General features: G+C 35.8%; 1 protein-coding gene across 18 annotated transcripts in view; it reads left to right on the top strand.

Annotated features, from left to right (window-relative positions):
* MYCBP2 (MYC binding protein 2, E3 ubiquitin protein ligase) overlaps positions 1-16217 on the top strand; it is a 270681-nt gene that overhangs the window by 134689 nt on the left and 119775 nt on the right. For all 18 annotated transcript variants that reach the window (XR_003513823.1, XM_027557742.1, XM_027557733.1 and 15 more), the window contains 6 exons: positions 5134-5268; positions 6578-6661; positions 7855-7951; positions 10272-10464; positions 10965-11239; positions 14628-14849. Coding sequence is in view for 17 of the 18 variants with exons in the window: in XM_027557742.1 (XP_027413543.1) it covers positions 5134-5268; positions 6578-6661; positions 7855-7951; positions 10272-10464; positions 10965-11239; positions 14628-14849 (1006 nt within the window). In the remaining variant the exon portion in view is untranslated. The remainder of the gene's footprint in view (positions 1-5133; positions 5269-6577; positions 6662-7854; positions 7952-10271; positions 10465-10964; positions 11240-14627; positions 14850-16217) is intronic.

Here is a 16217-nt window from a genome sequence, read left to right as displayed (position 1 = left end):
TTCTGTGTAATCCTAAGAATTACCTCAGCACTGTGCTATGATAAATCAGGGAAGACGATGATATGAAAAAGAAATGAATTGAACTTAATGGTAACAGTAACACACGGTCCTTCACCAGTCACTATGTTAAGAAAACCTCTTATGGCATTCATAAGCTTTTTGCTAATGAAAATGTATCTTTGCTGAAACTGGTGATAAGGCATTCAGTTTGCTTTCAATAGATAATACTTTGTGAACAAAACAGTAAACCTAAAGGAAATTCCGACTGTTTCTTCACTTTAGGCATTAACCAATATCGGGAGATATTTTTCCAGTAACTTTTATGTTATCCATGAATGAAAATTAAGGAAATTTCAGGAAGATTAATTATTAAGTAATTTTTAGTAAAGCCTTAAGATACCATTGTCATCATATTTTGAACGATGATTATGAGTCAAAAATGCAGTATGTGGTTTTATATAGACAGAATCGTCTACATTTTCTTCATTTGCCTACTAATTCCTATGGCTAGCATTAAAGAACTTCCATAATCTTTAAAGGCCTCTTTTAACTTTCTCGTTATTAACTCTTCTTTGTCTTAATGCTCTAATCCTCCTAGACACTTTGCCAGTTTCATATCCTGTTTCATACTTTCAGACCTCTGAGAACTGTTCATGACAGTCTTCCCCTTCCTCAGTATCCTCTGTTCTCTCTATCCCCAGCTGCAATCAGTGCACATTCCTTTCACTCTGTTACTACGACTTTTCAACTTGGGTATATATCAGATTCTCTTATTTATGTATTTTTTTTCCTTTCCTCCTAATTTAGTGAACTTTTTGTGTAGTTACTATGTGACAGGCTCAGTTCCAAACTCTTTATCTCAACTCAGTTCTCAGAGCAGTCCTATGACCTGGATATTACTGTTATCCCTATTTTCAAATAAGGAAATATATGAGTCATTGAGTCACAGAGAGGGTTTGGTAACTTGCACAAGATCACCCAGGTAGTGAGTTACAAAGCCAGGCCATGAACTCAGGCCATCTGATTCCAGAGCCCACAGAACACTTTAGTTGAATAAATCTACTTTAAAATTCAGTCTTCCTGAAAAAACTATCCATTTTTTTTGATAACAGTTAAAGGTCATCAAAAAGGCAAAATGGTTGTCTGAGGAGGCCTTACAAATAGCTGAGAAAAGAAGAGAAGCAAAAGGCAAAGGGAAAAAGGAAAGATATACCTATTGAATGCAAAGTTCCAAAGAATAGCAAGGAAAGATAAGAAAACCTTCCTACGTGGTCAGTGCAAAGAAATAGAGGAAAACGATAGATTGGGAATGACTAGAGATCTCTTCAAGAAAATTAGAGATACCAAGGGAACATTTCATGCAAAGACAGCCCCAATAAAGGACAGAGGCAGACCTAACTAAGCAGAAGATATTAAGAAGAGGTGGGAAGAATACACAGAACTATGCAATAAAGATCTTCATGACTGCTGGGGACCAGCCCCAGCTGATCCAGGGTATTCGAAGGAGAGACGGCCTAGGCGACTATTTATATGCTAATTAGAGATATAGAGAACAATAGAATGAGGATAGCTCAGTAGGAAAATTCAGTGGAGAAAAGAAGCTGAGTAGCTTGGTTTACGCGGGAGACCAATAAAACTTCAAGACAAGAAGTTTGCACCACTTAACGTAGGCCTCAGGCGCCCTCTCGAATAGCGGAAGGTGCCTCACCCTAGACACCTTCTCGAGTGGGTCTTAGAAGCCCAGGCATAATTAGTAAGCGTGGTGGGTTCCGCGCTCCAGATGGAGACTCAGCTGGAAGTTAAAGGGAAGAATGACATGGGGAGACCAAGCGTTGGTGAGCAAGGCCCATAGCTTTATTTTCAACAGGGGCTTTTATACCCTAAGTTACACATAGAGGATAATAGGGGATGCAAAGTCAGCAGTCTTTGATCCTTATCAAAAACCAAGGTTTCTTTCCTGCAAATTTATCGTATACAAATGGTTTAGGTGATTTACATCATCTTCTGGCCAGAAGGCCTACTAACATTTTATGACTCTTGACAAGGACTTATCAACAAAGACTTATTTTCTCTAAGAGTAATTATTTTAAGGTTTGGCACCATCTTCCAAAGATAAAATTGCATTCCTATAGGGCGGATGTGTAATGGGTTTACAACAAAGGAAAGAATTTATTACCTTAAGGGTCTAAAGTTACTAACACCAAGGCCACTACTTATTTTTTACTATAAACCAACTATTAATTAATACACATTCAAGGATACAATTCAGGGGATGTGAAAACTTGGCAACAAGCATTGACTCATCAATGAAATCCTTTACTAGTTTATTCTGACAGTTTTTAACTCTCTGAGAGGCTCTAAGCTATTTGAATATCTTAAGCTTCCCGTGCCTCTGGAGGCTAGGAGACTGTAAACAATCGTATGCATAGCTGCAGGAGTCCGGGTAAACTTGTCAGGCGAGTTAGAGAGCCATCTGAGGGGTTTGGATTTAAACACTCCTAATTGCCCAGGAACTTTATTAATTGGAGCTGTAAGTTAACTCTTTGACAGAGAGAGAGTGAGATGGTGGTAGGGGACAGCCCCCAGTAAAGTCAGAGGTGAGAGTACAAAGCAATAAAGTAGGCAGACTCTGGTTTTTGGGGGGAAAATGCTCGAGAATATCCGGGGGGACTCCTGAGGCTCGATCCCGCCTTTGCGTATGCCGAGCCTCCTTCCTCATGACCTTTGTCATGAGCAGAATGCCTCACCGGCTCCCCGCACATGACCCAGATAACCATGATGGTGTGATCACCCACCTAGAGCCAGACATCCTGGAATGCAAAGTGAAGTGGGCCTTAGGAATCATCACTATGAACAAAGCTAGTGGATGTGGTGGAATTCCAGTTGAGCTTTTCAAATCCTAAAAGATGATGTTGTGAAAGTGCTGCACTCAATATGCCAGAAAATTTGGGAAATGCGGTAATGGCCACAGGACAGGAAAAGGTCAGTTTTCATTCCATTCCCAAAGAAAGGTAATGCCAAAGAATGTTCAAACCAGCACACAATTGCACTCATCTCACACCCTAGCAAAGTAATGCTCAACATTCTCCAAGCCAAGCTTCAACAGTACCTGAACTGAGAACTTCCAGATGATTAAGCTGGTTTTAGAAAAGGCAGAGGAACCAGAGATCAAATTGCCACTTCCGTTGGATCATAGAAGAAGCAAGAGAATTTCAGAAAAACGTCTACTTTATTGACTATGCCAAAGCCTTTGACTGTGTGGATCACAACAAACTGTGGAAAATTTTTCAAGAGTTTGGAATACGAGAAATCTGAGTAATATGTATGCAGGTCAAGAAGCAACAGTTAGAAATGGACATGAAACAACAGACTGGTTCCAGAGTAGGAAAGGAGTATGTGAAGGCTGTGTATTGTCACCCTGCTTGTTTAACTTATATGCAGAGTGCATCATGCGCAATGCTGGGCTGGAGAGAGGTCAAGCCAGAGGGAGGAGGGTTCAGGATGGGGAACACATGTATACCTGTGGTGGATTCATTTTGATATTTGGCAAAACTAATACAATTATGTAAAGTTTAAAAATAAAATTAAAAAAAAAAAGATTGCTGGGAGAAATAACAATAACCTCAGATACGCAGATGAAACCTCCCTTATGGCAGAAAGTGAAGAAGAACTAAAGAGCCTCTTGATGAAAGCAAAAGAGAAGACTGGAAAAGTTGGCTTAAAACTCAGCATTCAGAAAACTAAGATCATGGCACCCAGTCCCATCATTTCATGACAAATAGATGGAGAAACAATGGCTGACTTTATTTTTCTGGGCTCCAGAATCACTGCAGGTGGTTGCAGCCATGAAATTAAAAGACGCTTGCTCCTTGGAAGAAAAGCTCTGACCAACCTAGACAGCATATTAAAAAGCAGAGACATTACTTTGCGACAAAGGTTCATCTAGTCAAAGCTATGGTATTTCCAGCAGGCATGTATGAATGTGAAAGTTGGACTATAAAGAAAGCTGAGCACCAAAGAATTGATGCTTTTAAACTGTGGTGTTGGAGAAGACTCTTGAGAGTCCCTTGGACTGCAAGGAGATCAAACCAGTCCATCCAAAAGGTAATCAGTCCTGAATATTCATTGGAAGGACTGATGCTAAAGTTGAAAACTCCAATACTTAGGCCACCTGATGCGAAGAAGTGACTCATTTGAAAAGACCCTGATGCTGGGAAAAATTGAAGGCAGGAGGAGAAGAGGACAACAGAGGATGAGATGGTTGGATGGCATCACTGACTTGATGGAGATGAGTTTGAGCAATCTCCAGAAGTTGGTGATGGACAAGGAGGCCTGGTGTGCAACAGTCCATGGGGTCACAGAGTTGGACACGACTGAGCGACTGAAATGTAAAAGTCGTCTTATTTTAGTATGAAAGTTTTCTATTTTTTAAGCAAGTTTTAGAATTCACAATGAAGGGGACAAAAATGTCTTGACCATAACACAAGTAACTGTTATTTGTGTATTTCAGTTGGAGGATAATCGCTTTATAATGTTGTTAGTTTCTATCATACAACAGTGTGAATCAGCCATAATTATATGTATATATCTCCCCTCCCTCTTGAGTCTCCCTCTTCCCTGCCACTGCTCCCTTCTGAGTTGTCACAGAGCCCCAGGCTGGGCTCCCTGTGTTATATAGCAGCTTCCCAGTAGCTATCTATTTTGCACGTGATACTGTGCGCGCACGTGTGTGTGTGTGTGCGTGCGCGCGCGCACGCGTGCTACTTTCTCAATTCGTCCTACCCTCTCCTTCCCCCACTGTTTCCACAAGTTTGTTCTCTACATCTGCATCTCCATTCCTTCCCTGCAAATAGGTTCATCAGTACTGTTTTCCTTGATCCCATATTATATTTGTTTTTTCTCTTTCTGACTTCACTCTATATAGCAGTCTCTAAGTTCATCCACCTAACTCCAACTGACTCAAACTTGTTCCACTGCCCAGACTTTTTTAAATAGAGGGGTTTTAATGTCACTTGACAAGAATCTTATAATACAACGTATTTTATGTTTTGCTTATAAAAAGGATTTTAAAAAGTAAACGTATGTACCAAAGAAGTGCAGAGGCCTTTTCTTTGACACTCTGATTTTCCTTAGGGAAAAATATGCAATGATGTTTGATGAACCAGTCCTCCTGCAGGCAGGCTGGTGGTATGTAGCCTGGGCGCGAGTGTCAGGACCCAGCAGTGACTGTGGATCTCACGGACAGGCCTCTATTACCACGGATGATGGGTAAGCAGAATGTTCCAGCATTACTTAAGCAGCTCTCATTTTTGTTAGTTGAATGCTGATTTGAAAGCTCAGAGGTCTTTTAGTAGGATAAGAAAATCATTGTAGGTCTAGAACATAATATGACCTGCTAAAAATTAAAGTCGTGTAATCTCATGCTAAATAAAGTAAGACAAAATGAGAAGATATTCTGATATTCTTTGCTCTTGTCACTTGGCATTTGTTATGTGTTTCTGGATGTTACAATGTTTAAAACCTTATTATACCAAAATTAGAAGTTACACAGAGGAAAATGACAAGAATAGTTAGGTGTCTGGAAACTAGAACAAAGAAATATATACTTGCTATAAAATTTGATCATGCTTATGAAAATACTTTACAAATTGCAAAGCTTTCATGATATGAGATGATATAGTTTCAATAAAGTTTAAGGGGAAACTTACTGTTTAAATTTCAAATATAGAGCTCTTCCCAGTTTATAAAATGCTTTCATACATAATATCTCATTTGATGCTCTCAACAACTTTGTGAAGGGATTATTAGCCCTGTTTTTACAGTTGGGAATAAAGAGACAAAAGGTGAAACAATTTTGCATCAAATCGTTCAGCTGCTTTGTGGCAGAGCTAGATCTCAACCTGGGGTCTCTTGACTCCAAATCTAGCCTGCTCTATACTCTGATTCATGTGAAGGAGCTATCATTTATAAGAGAAGTTCAGTTTTTATCATTCTTGAGCATAAGCTGTTTGAACCGGATATATTTCATATAGTTTCATTCAACTCATAACAGAACTGACCAAAAAAAGAGCAGACTAACTTATGAGGTGAATTCTGTGTTCCTGAATGTACAAAGTAGAATGTTGTAGAGAAATTAAGTCTGTTGTCGTAATGTATCCTTTTCAGATTGTATGGTAAAACTAAAGACACTCCTTTTTGATCCTGTACTATATTATTCCATATACAGTTGATTCAACCTTGAAATATCATAGCATTTTAAGCTAAAGTTTATATCACATCTAGTTTAATAGATTTTAAACTGTTGAAGTATCGGTATTTTGGTAAAAACGTTCCGTTCTGGTTGATGTTGAGCTTTAACAGGCAGAATCGGGCAGTAGCTCCCAGACAGGTTCAGTTCTTTCATTTAGCCCATTAAGCTATTTGGAGCTAGAACTGAAATCACAACAGTGTCTTCCCCTGAAGAATGAATTTCTCTTCAGTTACATAAAGTTAACATGATTGTTAACGTTTTTCAGTTTCTTTCATGAATCTTAAATCATGTTGTTTTGGTTACATTGTTATTTTTTTCTCTTCATAGGGTTGTTTTCCAGTTTAAAAGTTCAAAGAAATCAAATAATGGCACAGATGTTAATGCTGGTCAGATACCTCAATTATTATACAGGTATTTAGCATATTTATAGTTAATTAACATGATTTATTCTTTTAATATAATGCACTAGTATTACTGTAAAATATGTGAAATAATAAGGGAGAAATTACTTGAAGCATTCAGCACTTTGTAATATACCATTAGAAACAGAACAAAAACATCTAAGTTTTGTATATCTTTAAACATTTTTTTACCTGAAGGCAAATTTTAGTAAAATGTCACTAGTGATTCACATTATCTATATTATGCCTATAATATTTTAATGACTTATTTTTTTAATCTATTGATTTTCTCACCAATTTCAGAGTGTTTTAAACTGATGAAATTTATCTTAGAGAAATGAAATCTGAGCATTAGTGCCTTTTCTATGTAGGCCTAGTTGGATTTATTCTACAGTTTTATGTTTCTTGTTCATCTTGTGATAGAATGAATTGGAAAATCCCTTACTGAAAAGTTTTTGAAAAACTTGCTGAAAAGTTTTTGCTTTTAATTAAAATATCAAACAGTAACTTGCTCATATGATGTACTATTATATTTTAATATTATTTAAGAATTTTAATTACTTTATGGGAATTGAGACATATATGGGAGCATGGCCTATGTGTGTATCCATCTATTTCTAGGAGATTACTGTAATAATTTTTAGATGAAAGAATTTAAATAGATATAAACCATTATTAAACAATGACATTCTTATTTTAAGTAGTAAATATCAAAGGAGATAGCTTTAACAGTGATTCTCTCTTCCATATCTTTTCTAGTAATCTCTTTAAGAACCTAGATGGTATAACCTCACTTTTTCCAAGAGGAGATTTTTATTTGCTATTTCACAATCTGTTATAGTCAGTATTTGCCATGGGTAGCATTTTGAACATTACTAGTTGCTTAGTCTACTCCTAGGTACAGTTACTAGCATTTAGTAGTAACATTACTAGAAAACATAAGGTATGTTTGCTGTCTAGTAGGAGAAGAGAGTTTCTACTACCCAGCCTTACAGAGGTGACATTTAGAAGATGAACTGCTTTGCTTATGTGCTAAAAATTTTGCTTAGCATGGAAAATGTTTATAAAAAGCCCCATATTGGGATTTTTGCCTAACAAAATACTTAAATGTTTAATTTACTTTGCTATTGCAAAAATGTATATTTGAGAAGAAAATGTCATTGAACTTTCCAACGTAAGTTTATGTGCGTCTGCTACTTTCAGACTTCCAACTAGTGACGGCAGTGCTTCAAAGGGCAAACAGCAAACCAGTGAACCTGTACATATTTTAAAGAGATCTTTTGCAAGAACTGTGTCAGTGGTAAGGCATTTTTAAAAACTTCAGCTTTTCTCTCTGGTGTTCAGTTTCATTTTGATGGTTAGCACAGTTTATCTCAGCATAGTTTTATAACTGAGATTTGTTTGTACTAGTTTTGACATCCTAGGCCAAAGAATCCCCACTCCAGTACTCTTGCCTGGAAAATCCCATGGACGGAGGAGCCTAGTAGGCTGCAGTCCACGGGGTCACTAAGAGTCAGACACGACTGAGCGACTTCACTTTCACTTTTCACTTTCATGCCCTGGAGAAGGAAATGGCAACCCACTCCAGTGTTCTTGCCTGGAGAATCCCAGGGACGGGGGAGCCTGGTGGGCTGCCGTCTCTGGGGTCGCACAGAGTCGGACATGACTGAAGTGACTTAGCAGCAGCAGCAGCAGGCCAAAGAATATGCACTTAAAATAACGTGAAAATAGAGGTGTTCTCCGTGTGTGTGTGTGTGTATCTTATATACACACTACATCTTTATTCCTTCATCTGTCAACGGACATTTAGGCTGCTTCCATGTCTTGGTTGTTGTAAATAGTGCTGCTATGAACATTGGGATTCGTGTATCTTTTCAAATTAATGGTTTTCTCTGGATATATGCATAGGAGTGAGATTGGTGATGAAAAGTTTCATCAAACATACTACAGACGAGCTTCCCTAGTGGCTCAGATGGTAAAGAATCCGCCTGCTGTGCAGGAGACCAAGGTTTGATCCCAGGGTCAGGAAGATCCCCTGGAGAAAGGAATGGCTACCCACTCCAGTGTTCTTGCCTGGAGAATTCCAAGGATAGAGGAACCTAGCCAGCTACAGTTTATGGGGTCACACAGAATCGAACATGACTGAGCAACTAACATATTATATTCTATGTTGATACACTAGCTCTGTCTGAATTTTTTAATGTATGCATAGTATTCAATAGAATGGTGTACTCTTTCTTTTTTTTTTTTTTTTTTGATTGTGCCACACAGCTAGGGGGATCTTAGTTCCCAAATAGGGATAGAACCTGGGCCTTCGGCAGTGAGAAGTCAGAGTCCTAACCACTGGAAGACCAAGGAATTCCCAGCAGGTTGATGTACTCTAATTTACCAATTCTGTTCTATCCGAGGATTGTATCTCAATTTTTACTTTTATATAGTTGTCTCTTGGTACTTGAAGTGGGGATTGGTTCCAGGACCCCTCACATATACCAAAATTCCTAGATAGGAATTCAAGTTCCTTATATAAAATGGCATAGCGTTTGTGTGTAACCTACACAAATCCTCCTGTGAACTTTAAGTCAGCTCTAGCTTACTTATAATGCCTAATGCAGTGTAACTGTTATATAAATAATCCCCGGCATGCCACACATTCAAGGTTTGCTTTTTGGTAATTTCTGGAAATTTTCTTTCCTGAATAGTTTTGATCCTTGGTTTGTTGAATCTACAGGTGCAAAACCTTTGAATACAGAGGGTTGGTTTTATATTCATGTCTATACATACGTGTCTTTGATATTTATGTACTTCTATGAATATTTCTAGTGGAAGTGGGCTCATTTAAATTTGGATATATCAAGTCAAATACACCTTCCAACAGAAGGTATGCTTTGAATAAGGGACTCTTAAGAGCTTTGGCTCCTTGGTTTCTTGACATCCTTTCAGTATTAAGATCTGTTTGGTATCTTTTGATCCAATAAGTATCTTTGCCTTTGTTATGTCTTTTTCAGTGATCTCTTTTTTTTTGTGCCTGGAAATTCTTTCATATTAACATCTAAGTGGTTTTGTGGTCATTAGGTAATTGTAATCTTTGTAGAATAAATTTATTCACTCATTTCTTTAAAAACTTAAACTACAAACCTTTATTCTTGGTACTGTCACACCAGAGAACTGAGATTTGGTAGAGATGAGATTTACTTTGCGATTCGTGTCGTATCCGTCGTCATGTAAGCATTATAAAACCTGCAGGCCAGCTGGCGCGGCAAACTGTGCTCACCACCCTAAACCCATATTCTAGAATTTTTGAAGATCCAAATAAGTGTTTTTTGTCTTTCATAGTCAATTTTAATCTCCTTTTAACTTGTTTATCAAGATTTGGCTATAGTTTGTATTGTAAAATTTAATATGTAGACATAGAGTAAATTATTTTTTATTTTTGTCAAGCTTCAAAGATGTTCCTAATGATCATTTAATGAATGAACTAATAGAATGTCTATTATTTGGGTTACTGAAACTCAGTAGAAACTTCAAGATTAACTTTTCAAGTTGAATGTCATCTTTCCATTTGAGTCAACCTATGGTACGATTTAAACTAACTGGTATCTGTTTTTCATATTCTGGATTAGGAATGTTTTGAGTCATTGTTGAGTATTCTTCACTGGAGCTGGACCACCTTAGTCTTAGGAGTTGAAGAACTTAGAGGATTAAAAGGATTCCAGTTTACAGCTACACTTCTAGATTTAGAGAGACTGCGCTTTGTGGGAACCTGTTGTCTGAGGTTATTGCGTGTCTATACCTGTGAAATTTACCCAATGTCAGGTATGATGCATTTTTTTTTTTTATGACCTAAGGGGACACAATGTTTTGAGACATTGAGGAGGTTTGCAAAGGGGTTACCATGAGTTTAAGATCCCCAGCTGCCTTTATTTAACCTGCTCCTGAGTTGAGTAGAAAAGGTTGGCTTGTTGTGATGCTCATATTTACTTATAAAGAATTTAATAAATTACATGTCATTCTGATAACAAAAAGTCACATTAGGCTAAAGTTAACTACTCTAATAAAGTGTTATTTTAAACAGATTCTGTCAAATTGGAATATTTTGAATGACTGATTTGGACTTAAATGCTGAAACCACTAGAAGTTTTTTTCCCCCCCTAATTTAGATTTTTAAAAGAAATACTATTGGACCAACACATGATCTCTCTTGTTTCATTTCTAGGTTATGAATAGCCATATAGGAAGTTACTTGAAATTTATTGAGTATTTTCATACATATTTATTATCCTAATTAATTATTTATCTGCTTTCTCCTCTTAAAGCTACAGGAAAAGCTGTTGTAGAAGAAACTAGCAAATTAGCAGAATGTATTGGAAAAACCAGAACTTTGTTAAGAAAAATTTTGTCCGAAGGAGTTGACCACTGCATGGTGAAACTGGATAATGACCCCCAAGGATATCTCAGTCAACCCTTGAGTCTCCTAGAAGCTGTCCTTCAGGAGTGTCATAATACCTTCACTGCCTGTTTCCATTCTTTCTATCCAACTCCTGCCTTACAGTGGGCTTGCCTTTGTGACCTACTGAATTGTTTGGATCAGGTAATTTTAAGTTTGTAAAATGTTAGCTGAAAATATGATATATTACTTAATACTTTTCAAAGAAAATACATTTCAGTTGCCTTAGCCTTTCCCTTGTATAAAAGGTAAATTAGGAAATCAGTTTGGTATGTGTGACTTAAATAATCAAAGTTAAAATTTTCTGTTTGCTTTATTCTTTCTCAGTTACAGAATTGGCAAGCATGTTGTACAGATGCTGGGTTGCTTTTTGAATCTATGAGTGAGCATGTGTGTGAGAGCAAGGGCAGCTTATGATAGCTCCTGCCACTCTGGTATCTCCGGAACAGTCAGGAGAGGCACTGTGAATGACTTTGCATGCTAATGTCATTCATTCACTCGTGAGGGAACTGCAGCTCTAATAAAAGTGTATGCCCCAAATTAGTCTCAACACCTGAGCAGAATACTGGCAGAACTAAAGGGAGAAGTAAACAAATGACACTGATAGCTGGTGACTATGCATAATTAGTAGAACACAGAACTCTTTCAGTAATTAATAGAACAACTGGACAACAAAATCATTTTGGATACAGAAGAACTGATATTTACAGAACAGAATGTGCAGGTTCAATGTACATATTCTTTTAAGTATACACGTTATGTTCACAGAGGTAGATTGTATGCTAGGCCACAAAATAAGTCTTAGTATATTTTACAGGATTAAGATCTTAAGGTGTTTTCAAACCACAGTAGAATTAAATTCAAAATTAAATGTAAAGTATATCAAGGAAAACACCAAATATTTGGAAAGCAGGCAACACTTCTGAGTAACCAGCAAATCAAAGAATTCCAAAGGAAATTAGACATTTTCACACTGAAGATAAAAATATAGCACAGTTTGTGAGAAGTAGCCAATGTGTTGCTTGGACAAAAATTTATACTTTTTATTATTTTTACTAGCCAAAAAGAAAAGTTTAACATCAGTGATCTAAATTTCTACCTTAAGAAGCTGGAAAGATCAAATCAAACCCAGTTTAAGAATAAAGTAATAAAGGAAGGAAATAAAAAAGTTAAACATGAAAATCAATGAAATAGAAAATAGAGATTAGAAAGTCAAAAGTTGGTTCTTTGAAAATAAAATTTTTAAACTCCTAGGAAGTCTGAGAGATGAGAGAGAAAGAAAAAAAACAAAAATACCATTATCAGGAATGAAATTGGTAATATACCTATAGATCCAAAGACATTAAAATATAAGGGAATATTATAAACAGTTTTATACCAATAAATTATCACTTTAGATAAAGTGTACAAATTTCTTGAAAATTACAACTTAACAAGAACTGGCACAACAAGAAATAAAATAATCTGAATGTTTTTATGTCCATTAAAAAATGTGAATTATTTAAAATTTTACCACAAAGAAAACCCTAGACCCAGATATTATCATTGATGAAGTCTACTAAACATAAAGGAAAGAAATGACTTTACAGACTCTTTCAGAAAATATAGGAGGCAACACTTCCAAACTAGTTTTTCAAGTTACACCCATCCTGATACTAAAAGCTGACAAGGATTGGGAAAGAAAACAAATATACTTAGAAAGATGGATATTAACAATAGTATCAAATCAAATCCAGTAATATAAAATGTGTATTATACCAACTGGAGTTTATGTTAGAAACGCAAGGTTAGTTTTGCCTTTAAAAATTAGTGTAATTGGTATTTGAGTTGCTATTACAAGCATATTAACTGAATGGAGAGACTGAACCGTATGATCCTCTCAGTCGATACACGAAAAGTATTTTGACAGTTATCCCTTACTCACTGATGAAAACTCAACAAATACCAATCTACTAAAAGATACTTATAAAAAATCTGCATCTAATATCTTACTTAATGGGGAAATACTGGTTGCTCCCCCAAGTTTGGGGACAAGGCACAAGGCGTGTGTTCTACACATTTCTGCTTAACTTTATACTGGAAGTTCTAGCATTACCAACGCCCCCTCCCCCAGCACCACCAAAAAACTCACTGTCGGAAGCAAGGCATCCTAGTGGAGTTAGAAAGGTTATTCTGGTAATGACATTTGGGTAGGCAACTTTGTTTTCATTTTATTATTTTTTAAACTATTTTCATATTGAATTTATATTCACTGGACTTGAAAAAGTTTTATTTCATTGTGAGAACACCCAACATGAAATGTATCCTCCTGACACATTTTGAGTGTACAAGGCAATATTATTTACTACAGATATAATATTGTACAGCAGATCCCTAGTACTTATTCATCATTCATAATTGAACCTTTATACCTGTTGAACATCAGTTCTCCATTTCGTCTCCCTTCAGCCGGACAGCCAACATTCTGTTCGCTGCTTTTGTGAGTTTGATAGTTTTAAATTCCTCAAAAAAGTAGAATCATGTAGTATTTATCTTTCTGTGACTGGCTTATTTCACTTAGCCTAACGTCCTCCACATTCATCCCTGCCATGGAGCAGGGTAATGTATTTTACCACTTGCTTTCCTGGGGTAGGGTTATTGCCTGGATCAGTGCACAACTTACTCTTTCACTCTCTCAGCCTGCCCATTCTGACGTGGTTGTTTCTTCCTTTGCTACTGAACAGGCTAACTTTAACAAACGTCTTAACATATAGAAAGTTGCTTTGCTTTCAGCTAGACTTTGTAACACAAATACTTTATGAACTAAGTACAGTGTACACAACTTTTGTGAATTGTGAATAAAATGTGTATTATAGAAACTGGAGTTTATTTTAGAAATGCAAGGTTAGTTTTACATTTAAAAATTATCATAATTGATACTTGAGTTGCTATTACAAGCATATTAACTGAATGGAGAGACAAAACTGTATGATCCTCTGTATATCCTGCATATCCTGTGTTGATAAGTTTTTAGTACTTTTTTATAAAATCTTGCCAAGTGTGATAAATTTTCTGAATAAACTGTGTAATAAGATGACATAATTTTGTGATCTTAGTGAAATGCTGCTGCAGAGGCATAACAACATTAAGCTACATTAACATGAGGGTAGATATCTTCTTATAGTAGCACCGACTGACAAGTCAAGTCATTTATTATTTGAGGGAAATGGTTTCAGTGCTTGTTACTGGAAATAACTTTCACTGTATACTAATTGGGACCTTTATGAAATCATTTTTGAGAAATCGTACTAGAGAGGACTGTGATTCTGATGGTCTACAAATATATAAATAGTACATAAAGCTGATTTTTCTTGACTGTATTTAGTTATTTTCCAGCTTCATTGGGTAGTAATTTAAGCAATTGTGCTTAAAAGTATTGATAATAATAGTGTATTATCCTATAACCAGACAGAGTGACCGAGTGGTAGAAAATGTTGGTATGATTTAAGGTTGTTTGCCTTTTTTTTTTTTTTTGCCTTTTTGTTTTTAAAAGGATATCCAAGAGGCAAACTTCAAGACATCAAGTAGCCGACTCCTTGCAGCTGTGATGTCAGCTCTGTGTCACACGTCTGTTAAGCTGACTTCTATCTTCCCTATTGCGTATGATGGTGAAGTATTGCTACGGTCAATTGTTAAACAAGTTAGCACAGAGAATGACTCCACAATGGTTCACCGATTTCCCCTTTTGGTAGCACATATGGAAAAACTCAGCCAGGTAGGTCTTCTTCTGAAATATCATCCATACTGAAGTAATAAAACTATAAATAGAGACGTACTTAGCTTGGTGCTTATTCTTCTGCATAGGTAAGTATATTTACCAAATAATGAGTTTTGCAAGAAGAGTTAAGGAAAAATTTTTCTCATGTTTATCTGTAAATGAGCAGTCTTTTTTCTTTTAATTTTTAATTTTGAATGATCCCTAAACTATACAAAATTTGATAGACTTATGAGATAAATTCTTGTGTATTTGTTTTTTTGCCAAACCATTTAAAAATTGCAAATACTATAAGCAAACTTTTACATTTGAAAATAATATTTTAGATTGCCAAGATAGAATTTTAGGGAAATAGATAAGTTTTAAAACATTTTTTCTACAACAATTTGGTATGTTAAAATAAGTATTATAAAACAGTTGTCATAGGAAACATTTTTAGTCATAGCTTCTGGTTTATTAGAAAGCATCGTGGAGAAAAATTAAGTATGCATGGAAACCATGTATAATTACTACCAAGTTGATGAGAAGTAATCTTTAAAGGGAAAAAAGGGTATAAAATAGAATAGTCATACCAATTATTATACAGTAGTAGTTTTCTAGTGACTGAAGCAACAGAAAAATTATGAGAAAAATTCCAGTGACATAGAGAAACAAAATAGGACAATAGTGGAATGGGAAGCAGATTTGCAGTTAATATCATACTTTGGCAGGATCCCATAGAAGTGATAGAGATAAATGTGAAGGACTTTTAGAGAGTAAGCCAACCTGGGAAATTTTTCAGTCTTAACTAGTAATTAAATGTGGATAAAAGTTCTGTGATGGTATCAATATATTTGTAAAATATCAGGAAAAATACTTTTTTTCTTTTATAAAATCCTGTGCTGGTAAGACTGTGAGGAAACCACTAAACTTATAGATGGTTTATAGCATTATGTAGTGTAAGTAATCTTTTTAGTAAGTAAGTAATCCTTTCTTTCAACCTTTTAGCAAGTATTTATCATATACCTACTATTTACTAGGCGTTTATTAGGTACTAGTTGAGACGAGAATTCAGAAGATAAATACAGCTCTTGAATTGAGGACCCATAAACTGGAAGGTATTTTTTAAAAATACATTGTTAATTCGGTAGCATGTGTGATGAATATTTACAAAGGAAATTACCTGAGGAAGTAATTGGAAGACTAAAGCTATATATATATATATACATCTTACTAAAAGGAAAAGTGAATAACTTAGAGCTTTAAATGTCCATCATTAAGTGAAATAATTGAATTTGGATATGTCAACTTGATAAAATATGGTTCTATCAGTCATTAAAAATAACTATTTACATTTAATATTAAGGCAGATGTTTGTTAAGTTTTTAA

The sequence above is a fragment of the Bos indicus x Bos taurus genome, chromosome 12 (genome assembly GCF_003369695.1).
Source record: "Bos indicus x Bos taurus breed Angus x Brahman F1 hybrid chromosome 12, Bos_hybrid_MaternalHap_v2.0, whole genome shotgun sequence".
NCBI lineage: Eukaryota > Metazoa > Chordata > Mammalia > Artiodactyla > Bovidae > Bos > Bos indicus x Bos taurus.
The sequence above is the reverse complement of the archived record's forward strand: the minus strand, read 5'-3'. Positions and strand labels throughout refer to the sequence as shown.